Here is a 13672-nt window from a genome sequence, read left to right on the forward strand (position 1 = left end):
CTGCTCTCGCGTGATACTCGCAATCGATACCGACTCAGTGACAGAAAATTGACAAGTGTTTTTTTTTTAAGTTGGCATTGATCGAAATTTTGTTTATAATGTTTTATATTATCGTTAGTAATTGTAAGGCTTTCGTTTCGTCGTAGTTTCTTAGAAACAATCAATGTTAATTAAAATTGTGCTAACTTAGCGCACTCTGCTGATGCATTTGAAAACTAATTCACGTTCCAATTAAGCTTCAGCTTAATTCGGTATTGTGCGTCACTGAGTCGCATTATGCTCTGTAATTGGAAAACTACCAATACTCTTCACATGTTTTTTTAAACAGGATTGAAGTTGCAATGTTTTATTTTTATTTTTTTGTTCCTTAGTTGGGTGGACGAGTTCACAGCCCACCTGGTGTTAAGTGGTTGGTTTCCCTTGGTCTCCCCAATGTCCTTATGTTGTTGTTTGGTGCTTGTTTAATTTAAATGCAAGCATGTATTCAAAATGTCAATAGCGAGATTCAGATATCTATCAAATATTTTGTGTTCTATGATGGTTACTGCCACTTTTCCATATTTATTGATAGAAGAAACAACGATAATATACAAGTAAGTATTTGTTTTATTTGAGTTATGATATATAGATATTTTAAAGTTTTGGTATTGAAAAATTTAAATTTTAGTCTTAATATTTATGATAATAAAATTCGTGTCATAGAATCAAAAACGGATGAAGGAAAAGGAAAAACAAAAAAATAAACAATAATCGGTTGTCTGTAAAGTCGATTTACTGACGATAGTTGAACGTGACAACGTCATAAGAAAATACCATAGACCTATATAGTAGGGACACGACATATTGTTCTATACGTACTATTGCTTATATAAATAGCACCCATTTTGAAGGCACATACATAAACATATATCTATCTCGTTCTTACTCAGCACTTTAAGTCGCAGGAAAACAATATAACAGTATTTCAGTGCGTACATAAAATGAAACATGAATATACGTAAATGTCTCCGTCTCCGTCTAATGAGGCCGAAAATCCGCCATGTTTAGCGCGCCAAATGTCATTGTCACGTCAGTTCGGCCGTCTGTTTTGGGTTGTACATTATTTATTGACTTTGATATCGATTTAATATGATTGCTTATATAAAATTTCATATTTTATCATGCTTAAAACATACAAAAATAGTAATTAAAACGTATTTTATAGGATTTCAAGAAAGTCGATGCCCCAAAACTATTATCTATATATATTTAAATTCATTAAGGAGCCCTCATCCGAAAAATCGGGCACCATTTTTCGGTCGGAATCTATTGATCATGACACTAATCATAAATACCTCTTTAAAATATGTCATCAAAACATATTTAGATATTCTGTTTAGATATTTCGGGAAAAAGGCTACCGACAAAATCTCGTCGGAACTATTTAAATAAAATAGTTTTATTCCACAGTGAGTAAAACACTATTGTAAATTCGTTAAATATTTATTAATTAAGTGATTTTAGAGAGGAAGTCACAAGGAATGACGTTTGTAATTTCATTAACGAATAAATGTTTTGTAGGTGTTTTTTTTTATCAGGCGGTCCCTTGATAAGTTTAAAATTTGCGTGCGGTGCGGTAGTGCGCTGCACCTTCCTTGAAGTGCGCTGCGGTAGCGTGTTACGGACTTTAGAGTCAGCAAAACAATTAAAATAGATTGTAATAGTCTAAGAAAAACACGTACTGAAAATACGATAACATTCAGCATGCTAGAAATGGGCTGATGGCACTGTACTATGCCATATCTTTATGTTTTGCGGCAAACGACAACTTTATAAAATCAGTGTAGCAAATTTTAAAAATCGTCATATCGTTTACTTGGAAAATTTGAAGCACGAACTCGTCTTAGATTTCACATAATATCTAAATCACATCATCTTTGCACATAACAATATACTTACTTCCTATTAAAGTATAAATTCTACAAATACATTCATACTCAACAATATTTAAAATAAAATAAGCCAAGAACGTTTATCGATAAAACCTACTAACATTAAAATCTTCTGGGCAGCACTAAAACCGCCATGTTTTGTGGCCAGATGACGTCACAATGGCACGAATTTTTTGTTGACGTTTCATTTCCATAGGTTTCCTACTTCAGTGGAAAATACTGATGGAATGGTTTCATTTTTCAATTATCGCAATTATCGTTGCTATAAACAATTGACTCCACATTCACTTTTCACTGAACTTCATACTTGACGAAAACATGTAAATGTATTATTGTATAGCAGCTGTCCACGAGGATGCATCGCTCTCTCAAGTAGGAGAGAGACAGATGTCGAACGCCGCCGAATGCGGAGGCCGATTGTGCCTTTTTGTCACTCCTTGCGCGCTCTGGCTTGCGCTTCAAACCTTAAATGGAACGCCTCACGAGTTATGTTTTTTTGTGCGTGCAGCCGGCTCCATCGAATTATAAGAGGTTGTAACGTCAATAAAAGTCCGTTGCTATGGCATTTATGACACTGCAATGGTTAAATGGGTATTTTAATATATATATAGCCCAAGGAGGATTGACGCCAGGCTGGCAGCCGGTTGGAAAATTCATGCTAAATCCTTTTTTTTAGGACTGCAGGATTACTTGTGGCCCGGAGACCTTTCAGCTTTCACCAGGAGGGGTGAGATTTGCTAACAGCTGCCCGACGGATCCGCAAGGACGTGTCTAGGGAGTCGACAGTGCCAACAACAAGTATATACAAGTATTAACTAACAGCTGTCGTAGGTTAAATTCATATTTTGTGAATAATCAATGTTAACTAAAGGCAGGACCCGGAAATTCAAATTAAATGTGAAACTGTAATAAAATTTTCAAATAAGTTACGTCGGACGATCCGATTGACATACGGCGCCGTCCGTTACTCGGGCCGGCCGGTTTAAAATATGTTCCCGAAGCTTCTACCGGGGTTCTACGACAGGCCCCAGTAACAAGTAATTCTAAAGGCGAAGCAGACCACCAAAATCGAGCAATTACCACTTCGTAACGAACATTGGATTGGAACATGGAACGTCCGTGAACTGTTAATTAATGGCTGGCAAAATATCCACATTGTACTTACAGAATGTTACAGAACAGGCCTATTAAGTACTCATAGGATTACTCTAGAAACGCTTTCAATTAAATTAATTAATTATGATTACTGCTATAATTTATTTTACATTGCCTATTGAGAATGTATGTAGATATGTTTATCCGACAGCGACGGGGCAACGCAAAGCCGGCGCGGCGCACAGTGGGTCGATACTATGATTTTAGTGACTTAGGCACCAACTTTGTTTTTTTACATTTTTCTTTATCTAGATAGATAGAGCTCGTTAATCTAAATAATAATTGTTTTAGGCAAAAATTACAAAAACTTTATAGTTTGGTCAGAAAAATGTGTTTTGTGATTTTTTTGTATGGAGCGGGTCACATTAAATTAAATTCCTGCTAAGTACCGCGAGGTCCCGCTTTGAAACTTTATTTTCCTTACACCTTGTCTAGTCTACTATCATTTGATGCTATGAACATGTGCATAAAGTTGCAACTCTGCCAAATAAAAGGATCGAAAAAAATGAATAAATACGTAGAATAAAAACCTTTATATTTTTTTTCGTAAGTGCTTTTAAGTTAAATTTGATATGGATTAGTAAGTAAAAGCACGTAATGATACCCATAATCACATAATACCTAACAACAATACATTTAGTAGGTCTCTAATTAAGCAATCTCTCTAATTATTAGGATAGTTAACATTATTTAATGAGGATAACTAGTTAAGCAGCCATTACTGGGTAGTAAAAAATATAGTAAATATTTGTTTGTCTCTGGAAGTATAAAGCGACCATGTTTATTATATACTAACTAGTGTTCGTTTATTCGTACTACTACTACTACTACTAACATCTCGTGATTGTCGTTGTGATCTTCCTTTTTCCGTTATAATGAGTAATTTTGTTAACAATTTAGAATTATTTATGATTTTAAGAGAGCAACTACAGTCGCTTTCTGATAATAAAAATCTCTTTCAATTCCTACAAAATCAAATAAACGTGACCGAAGAGAAAAGTATTGAGCTCCAAAAATTCTGGACGCACTTTTGTTCAAATATAAGTGCAATATGAAAACGAAGTAGTCGCATGTTAGCACAGTTTATAAGAAAAAAATGTGATTGGTTAGAAGGTGCAATAAACTGGCCCGAAGGAATGATACCTGAAGCTATCAACACTGCACAGGAAAGGCTCGAGATTTCTAATACTGAAGATGTTGGAAATGTACCACCCTCAAATGTACTACAGAAGCCTCGACATCTACTTTTACACCACGAAAACCTTTTGAAGAATTGGGATCCAGGCAAAAACGAAGACGCATTGAACAAATTTACCAATCGCTTTCGTTATCCCCGGATGAAATGAAAGCTACTACAATTGCTAGTTTAAGAAACACTGGAAATGAAGATATCGGAGAAATAATGAACCACTTGTCAAATCACCCCGAAGATTTAGCAAAAAGTTAAGGAGTGTTTAAGTACAAGTAAAGTGAAAAGTAGTACATATTCTCCCGATAAGGCACTATTAGTTTCACTTAAATTAAGTAAGTGGCAGTATATAAACCTAAGAGAAGCAGCAAGTGAAAATGGGTCTGATTTATACCCTTCTTAATATAAAATTAAGCAAGAAAAGACCAAATGTTATCCAGGGAAAGACGAGGTAATTATTACTGAAGAAGGAGCTGCTATTAAAATGCAAGCATTACTAAACTTGGCGCTATATAGGCTTTTAGATGTGATTACTTCGGATTTGGACTCTGCAAGAGAGCTACTGCTTATAAGCAAATAGGCTTTGATAGAGCCCCAGGTCAAAGTAATTGTAAAGAAAAAACTGAAACAGAGTTTGATGATTCATCTATTTTCATGGTCAGTCTAGTTCCTATAAGGCTTCAGAAATTTGATGGAACAATTGTTTGGGAAAACGACCTACCCTCATCAACTTTTTATTGCCGTCCAATAATGTTTAAATTTACAAAAGAAACGCAGTCAACAGTGACAATTATAAAAGCTAGCATAACAGAAGAAATAGAAAGACTTCAGCCATCAAAAATCAAACAAGTTGAAGTTAAGCATCAATTGCACATGATGATGATAGACGGACAAATAACCTCATATTTGTCAGAAACATTTTCTGCTGTCTGTGATATTTGCAAAGCAAAACCGTCAGAGCTTTTTGGAGTGACTTGCTTATCAAAGAGAAAATAATGAAGAAATATTCCAGTATGGAATGCCATCTTTACCTGCCTGGATAAGATGCATGGAGTGCTTACTTCATATCGGTAAATATAATTTTATTACTTCACAATTTTTTCATCGTATGTAGTTTCCTGTGAGATAATTTTTTAAATGACACTTTTTTTACGTCTTATCGTTTGGACTTCAAGAAATGGAGTTGCAAGGGGCGATGACAAAGAAAAAATAACAACCAGAAAAAGTGCTATACAGCAAGCGTTTAAAAAGGAATGCGGTTTACTTATAGATGCTGTCAAGCAAGGAGTAGGAACAACCAATAATGGCAATACTGCCAGAAGATTTTTCAGGGATGCAGAAGAAACAGCCCGCATAACAGGAATACGTAAAGATTTAATAGAGAGGTTTCACGTGATTCTTCACTTTGTTGCATCTGGAGAGCGCGTTTCCAATTTTTCGGAATTTTTTAGATATACTGCAGAATTGTATGTTAATTTATATCCCTGGTATTATAATATATGCTTTCCAGTATCCATAAATTGTTGGCATATGGCAGTGATATACAATAATGAAGAACTTTGGTGCCTGCCATTCGTATAGGTAAACTCTCCGAAGAGGCAGTGGAAGCTCGCAATAAAGATTTTCGGAAATATACAGAGAGTTGTTATTCAAGAATGAGAAGTAGAACGTCGACTAATGAGGATATTTTACACAATCTTCTTTCGTCTTCTGACCCAAAGATCGAAAGGTGAAACAAAATATATAATATTTAGAGAGATTGCATAATTAGAGACCTACTAAATGTATTGTTGTTAGGTATTATATAATTATGGGTATCATTACGTGCTTTTACGTACTAATCCATATCAAATTTAACTTAAAAGCACTTACGAAAAAAAATATAAAGGTTTTTATTCTATGTATTTATTAATTTTTTTCGATCCATTTATTTGGCAGAGTTGCAACTTTATGCACATGCTTATAGCATCAAATGATAGTAGACTAGACAAGGTATAAGGAAAATAAAGTTTCAAAGCGGGACCTCGCGGTACTTAGCAGGAATTTAATTTTATGTGACCCGCTCCATACAAAAAAATCACAAAACACATTTTTCTGACCAAACTATAAAGTTTTTGTAATTTTTGCCCAAAACAATTATTATTGAGATTAACGAGCTCTATCTATCTACATAAAAAAAATTATAAAAAAACAAAGTTGGTCCCTAAGTCACTAAAATCATAGAATCGACCCACTGTGCGGCGTCGCCCGAAACATGTCTTGTTGACTCATCGAACTTGTCGATTACGATGAAGAATTCGACGTGCGAAGTGGCCCGTAGACACAGCCCACTAAGTTTCTCACTGGATCTTATCAGTGGGTTGCGATTCCGATCCGGTAGTAGACTCTGCGAGGCACTGTTCTTGTTAGGGCTAGTGTTAGCAAATTCTCTCAGGTTGAGCCCGTGAGTTCACCTACCCGTCCGAACAGCGAATAGGTAGGGGGGAAAAAGTAGGTATAGTAGGAGGCACAAGTCATGAGCTCTCGATAAAAGAGTGGGGACCGTGTGCGCATTGTACACTTAGGTTAAAATGGAATGGCAAATAGTCCCCCTACGTTGACCGCTAGGAGCGCTGTACCAACTCCATACAAATCAAATCAAATCAAATCAAATCAAAAAAGTTTTATTCAACATAAATGAAAGTACATACTTGTTGAACGTCAAAAGAGCTACCGCCAATTCACAAGAATTAGCCTCCGTCCTCAGAAGAATTTGCAAGAAAATCAGCGGGCATGTCTCTTTTTTTTTTGAAATTTTAGATTTTTTTAAATATTCATACAAGTTTGAGTTAGCTTTTACGCGGTCGAGAAGTTAAAAAACTCGCACTTTACTCCACTTGTAGGCTGGTTTCATTAGTGAAATGAAACAAGACATAAGTAGTTAGATGCAATTCAATATTTTTTATTTACTCAAGTTACATACATACAATACAAACGCACCATAATATACTTAGCATAACAACAACTGAAACACAGGATGTCTAGCTCTTTACCTAAAATTCATTGAAATGGTCCTAGCAAATGAACGGTAGCTAATAACAGTTTTAAATATTATAACAAAGTATTGCAAGGTAATCAATGAAATATTTGGCTATGATTTTTTTAACAAACAATTCTAATTCTAGGTTTACTCAGTTTTTATTGAGATATTTTTCTCCTACATTCTTTTTATAAGGTAGAGAAAAATTGGTTTAACGAATTTACTATTTATTATTGCAACGTATTTGCATTTAAAGCCTTGATAAAATGTTGACTATTCTTAAGAAGTTTGAATTTTTATAACACAACAATTGCTTAGATTTATCAATAAAATATAATCGAAATATTATTTTTCTTAATACCTTTGACTTTTTAAACAAATTACGAGTTCAGAATAAACCGCAATCAGTTGGTCATTGTTAACTGGTATTAATTTATATGATAATTAATATATGTTAAAGTTTAAAACAATGTAACAATCTAAAATGCATAATAATAACAAATATTGTAATGATCTTACACTAACAAAATAGTCTACATTTAACATAATTCACATAAACACGTAATTAATAAAAGTGAAGATTTTTATAAATACGAAATCCTATTATTTTAGTGAAAGCCTATAGTGAAAGCCTAGAAACAAATAACTAGATTTTTTTTATCAAATTCAATATCAATTTTATCAATGGAAAATTCTGTTGCTTGAAAACATTGTTAAGTTCGGGCGAATTACTGGACTGTACCCATCAGTCTGGTAAGTTTCCAATGTTCACCTGAAGGCGCGCTGTGCAGAGATTTAGCTCGAGAGCCCACAAACTATCAGAAAATAATAAAATAACCATTTTTTTTTATCTTCTTCTGCTTACAAGCAGAGAGAGAGAGAGAGAGGCGTAGAAATTATCCAGCTCGACGTGAATGTAAATTGTACGTCAAGTAAATCACTGTGCCCGATTTTAAACTTACTGTGCAGAGGTTCATCACACATTGACATACTCATATGTAGCACATGCCAACATATTGATCGAAAAGTTTCAATAAAAAATGTAAGATTTGTTGTGGTTCATAAATTTTACTTACAATTAAAATTAATAAAATTTAAAGTAGTATTTACTAAGGCATGTTAGATTACTAGATGATCTGAATAACTTTAATCGTTCTAATTGCATTTAGCTACATAAGCAATTTCGGAAGGTATTGACCACGCGTTTACGTACATTGTAAAGTTCAGCTGAAATGTAAGCTTACAGAATAATTCTGATTAAACGTGGTGATTATAAATTAGGATTAAGAAGTGAGACAAATCCTGAATATTCTTATAGACTAGAAAGTAAGACAAATAAATTGACCTGTTGATGGTCATAGTCATTGATCGTAGTTTAAATTAATAATTTTTATTAAATATAAAACTGCTTAAGCTGCATTACGCTTTGTATGGTTGAAGGGCAAAGCCGATTAACATAAATTTAATGAGATTTATGATATTTGTTACATAATTACATCAGGTAATTAAAAATGTAAGTTTAAATATTTTTAAAGGCAATAAACCACCCAAATCTGAGTTTCATAGCTTAGTAATTTTAATATGAGGCTTGTAACAGTGAATAGTGCAAATATATTAATTATATTCTATTCTATGCGAAAGCTAAGCGGCGTGACGGTCCGTTTACAATCGTTTCCTACAAATTACTAAAGTCACTTAAAACTGACTTACAATCTATATGGACTGTGATATAATACACAAAGTGTTTCTTATTCTATCAAATAAAAATGGTTTTTTTTTGTTTATTTTACTTATAAAACGTTCACCACCTACCTATTAATCTATTTTAATCTTATTTTAATGGACAGAATTGCGTGTAGCTTATGTGTTAAGCGATCTGAGTGTTTTAATAATGTGACTGATTTCACATTGATAAGTGCGTGTTTAATAGAAAAATAAGCTTTTGATACTATTTTTTCGATATTATTTTTATTATTGATTAAAATATGTAGTTATAAACAGTTAAGCCAACAGTTAAAAGTGCTATGTAAAAGCTGTCCTGTTAAAGATATTGATACTTGTGTGCCTACAAGTTCTCAACTAGATGCCTCTAGTTTTTTATTAATTATAGAAGTAATGTATTCTATTAATAGTAATGAACTACTGCGGGACGTGAGAATAAGGGATTCTAAACATTTTATACAATCGATTCGACTAAAAGGACTAAAATTCGACTATAAGATCTTAATAAACAATCCTAGGCTACACTATATTAATGACCTGAAAATAATTTTTGCTATATTATCTAGGTCAGGAAAAAGGTATGCCTATGCGTCTAAGTTATAATAATTTATTATTGAAGTTTATTTAGTTTTTATAATCACTGTTTGTCTCTCAATTTTCTATTTATGTACATTTTGGCACAGTTATAGGATAAATTATTGTGTAATTATGTAAATTGTGCGGGAAGCAGCAAAAAATCGTGCTGATACTTGAAGTTGTTTGACTTCTTAAAGACACTGTTATTATGTTTTTATTTGACTAGGCAACGTTTTTGACAGTTATAACGATGCGAGTTCAGGATTTTTTCAGTTAATTATCATGCGAATCGTAGACTTTTACTATGTAAATAAACTAGAAGAATTTTAAGTTTCAGTAATTTCAATAGCAACTCAAAAGAAAACAAGGGAAGCAAAAGAAAAAGTCATAATATAACCATTTAATAAAACCAAAAAATTACAACAATTTCAACTAATATATTAAAATTAAGTACTTAGTTACATACCCTCCACCACATTTTGAGGAAATAAGGAAAATTGGAATGTTTCAAGTAAATAATACTAGATCTTCTACATGTATAATAAAATAAAATGATTTGTTTATTTAACATTTCACAATAGAAATTTTGGACTTCTTTTAATAGTATTTAGATAAAATCGTCCTAAAATTTAATAAAGTTGAGCGTGAAAAATAGATGCTGGAAGTGCTTGAAGTTAATTATAACGGCCCAAATATCCATAGCGAATGCTTGCGAAGAACATAATTATAGACTTAATTTCTATTCGACTATAAAGATGTGATTGCTTATAAAATGATCAATTACAATTCCTTGCTTGCCAACATGACCGACCATGTCGGACTCGAATTTACATGAAAAAGTATAACAACAACAGTGGACAGCAGCGAATATCTTTAGTTGGGCAGGGCTGTATGCAGTATAAGCACAACAAGAGAGACACGTGCTTATTTTGTCTCTGTAATTTCTTCCCCGAAATATTTTCTACCACATGGTGATTTCCTGTACATTTTAAAATTTCAAGTTGATAATAAAGAATTATGTTACCAGTATGAGGGGATAAGTTAAAGAAAAGAAATGTGACAAGTTTGATTAGATTATGTAAATAAACAAATCATTGAAAATATTGCACCTTAAACTCCTATTATAATACTTGGACGTCAAATAATCAAAAGAGATCTAATCATAAGTTAATTGCAAGTATAAATAGCGAATAAGCGAAATTATCTCTGGATTTAATGAAAAAAATAGCAGCTTTTCTATGGCACTACTAAAATATTACATAAAATATCTACTTAGGTACTACTCTATAGCTGTCAATGAATTTCAATTATGAAAATTATATAACTTTATTTTAAATAACATTAATAACGGTTAAAGCTTAACGTTTGGATTTTTGAAATAAGATAATATTGTAAATGGAATGTTAAAATGATGCCATGTTAAGTACCACGCCATTTAATTAACAATAAAAAATTCAGTCATATCTCTGGTGTCAAATTGTAGCTGCTATGTTTGAATTTCAAACAATATTATGTCAATATAACGGACAACAAAAAGTCGCGTTTTTCAATTTTATTATATCAGGAAAGACCAATTTTTACCATATTATTTTTGATCTTGTTGTAAATAGTGTTTAACATTTTAGTCGATTCACATTACATTAGTCACAACACTCACAATATTATCAAAACGATACACTGTTTGTCACGCGAACTAACCGATCTAACCTAACATTATGTTGTCGCTAACATTGCTTTTTGTATTATTATATATAAATTTATAATTGATTTCTTTTTAAATCTAGTTCGTTTAGAAACTAGTGTTTATCAAGCCTCAATATCTTTGCTGGTACTCGTGATGCCATCTGTTGAAGTCTATGTGGAAAACAACCAGGGAACCGTTTTCAAGACCTGCTAGTAGGAATCTGAAAATTAAGATGTATGTCAGACATAGTTGAATAAATGATGAAGTTTTGTCTTGTGTATGATTGGCCATTCATAAATGCACTACATATCGCGGGTGATATTATATTTAAGCCTTCGATCAACAATACTGATCGAAGATTTAAGCAATGAAAATATAATGTTAAACTTTCTGTTGTTTTTAAATAAAGTTATTGTAAGATCGGTGCCTGATATCTATTGTATGGTGGCTGTGCGATTACCAGCTTAGGTAATTCCAATAAATAACATATATTCCCATGGATGTCGTAATTTCTAGCTATCATTTTAGGACAACGACAGCATTCCCAAGGAAGGTTGACGACAGGCGGTCGTTCGTAAAACTCATTTCAAATCCTTATGATATTCATAGCAATGGAAAATTGGACGTCTTGGGTGTCTGTTCACGACACCTTTAAGCCAAGTCTTATGTTTCCTTATATTCTTCTAGAGATTAGATGGGATGGAATAAGGGTTTTAGTAAATTTGTGGTTATTTAATGAGACCTTTTCAGGCGACTTCATGGAAGAACCCAAGAAGTTACGTTAAGCGGTTATGTTTCAATTTCTCACGTTTGTGCCCTCTCACAGATGTTAAACAATTAATAAACCACTTTTATTACCCATTTAAACCTTAAGAAACATTAAATGAACGTGTGAGCGTGCGTGCGTGCGTGCAGTACGTACTTCTGGTCGTGCGAGAGCGCGAGTGAGGCGACGGGCGCGCCGGCAGGCGGGAAGGCGTAGAGCGGCGCCAGCGTGGCGGCGCGCCACACCTCCACCACGCCGGCCGCGCCGCCGCACACCACGTACTCGCCGCACCGGGACAGCACCACGCACTGCGCACACAACACACGCGCGTCAGCCGACCACAGCCACGGTCGTCTTATGTACATATATATGTCGTGTAAATAATAATAATTGAAAACAAATCACGGACAGTCATCCGGCCCCAATCGGTGGTAAAGTCGGACCCCCTCCCTGGCCATTTATACCCTGAGACGAAGGATGAATAGTGCATTTATAATAAAACTTAAAGTACATCCTTAGTTTTTTTTATTGCTTAGTTTTTTTTTTTTGCCATCCTCCTTGAGACATGAGTTTTAAGACCTCAATTTTAACAGTACAACGACTGCGTCATCCTTCAAAACGAAACGCATTACTGCTCGCGGCAGAAATAGGCAACGTGGTGGTACCTACCCGTGCAGACTCACAAGACGTCCTACCACCAGTAAAATGTCTCAGGGTGAGTGAATGGTGGAATTCCCATCTACACGCTCCGGGGAACACCGAACACCAAGTGCGCTATGATCTCGTCAGCTGATTATGCTCTCGTACACCCGTTTGAGGTGGTATTAACACAGAGACATTGCCGCATTCTCATGTAGTGCAATTAACTTTTTTTTCTTTCGACATTCTCTGTTAGCCTAAGAGATTGTTCTAGCTACGTTCGGACGGGTAGGTGAGCTCACGGGCTCAGCCTGAGGAAATTTGCTAACACTAGCCCTAGCAAGGACAGTGCTTCGCTGAATCTACCACCGACCCACTGAATCGCGACCCAATGAGAAGCTTCCGTGAGCGGTGAGACGAAACAAAGACGGCGATCGGTGCTTGAGGAGCCTAAGAGCACCAAAAGTGGATCCGGACGATGTGACAAGACATATTTCGGGCGCCGGCGGCTTAAGCCGTTTTCTTGTGAGCAACTGTGAACTTAGTTGAAAGGGCATTAGTTAATGGCGGTAGGTATCTGATTACAAATTTAGTCGGTGAGGATTTTTTGTAATGATATTTGAAAATACGAGCATAGGTAGGATTAAATAAAAAAATAATAAAAAGGTATTGACGTTTAGTGGCATCGCGTTGCATCATGTAGCCTTCCGGTAGCAATGATTACCTGGAAGTTATCGTTGTGCGTCTCATGCCTGAGCCTCCGTCCGTTGAGGGTGTAGGCGGCGAGGTGTCCCTTGGCGTACGCGACCACCAGCACGCCCTCCCGGGACAGCGCCAGCTGCTGCGGACCCGACGCCTCCCCGCTGCTCAGTGAGCGCAGCACCTCGCCGAACGTCGTGTGGATCAGCACCGGACCGTCTGTGTGGACGGCCAACTTTATATAACTCACTGCATAATAACGTCGCGTCGCTCGGGACTGCGGCCGTTCACC

At 35.0% G+C, this 13672-nt stretch overlaps 1 protein-coding gene across 22 annotated transcripts in view; it reads right to left on the reverse strand.

Annotated features, from left to right (window-relative positions):
• Positions 1-7190: 7190 nt before the first annotated feature.
• The window catches only part of rg (A kinase anchor protein rugose), a 633801-nt gene continuing 627319 nt past the window's right edge, over positions 7191-13672 (reverse strand). For all 22 annotated transcript variants that reach the window (XM_089739290.1, XM_089739288.1, XM_089739291.1 and 19 more), the window contains 3 exons: positions 13406-13599; positions 12199-12350; positions 7191-11496 (listed from right to left, as the gene is read on the reverse strand). In XM_089739290.1, coding sequence (XP_089595416.1) covers positions 11406-11496; positions 12199-12350; positions 13406-13599 — 437 coding nt within the window. In that variant the 3' untranslated portion in view covers positions 7191-11405. The remainder of the gene's footprint in view (positions 11497-12198; positions 12351-13405; positions 13600-13672) is intronic.

The sequence above is a fragment of the Bombyx mandarina genome, chromosome A1, assembly GCF_030267445.1.
Source record: "Bombyx mandarina strain Sakado chromosome A1, ASM3026744v2".
NCBI classification, from domain to species: domain Eukaryota; kingdom Metazoa; phylum Arthropoda; class Insecta; order Lepidoptera; family Bombycidae; genus Bombyx; species Bombyx mandarina.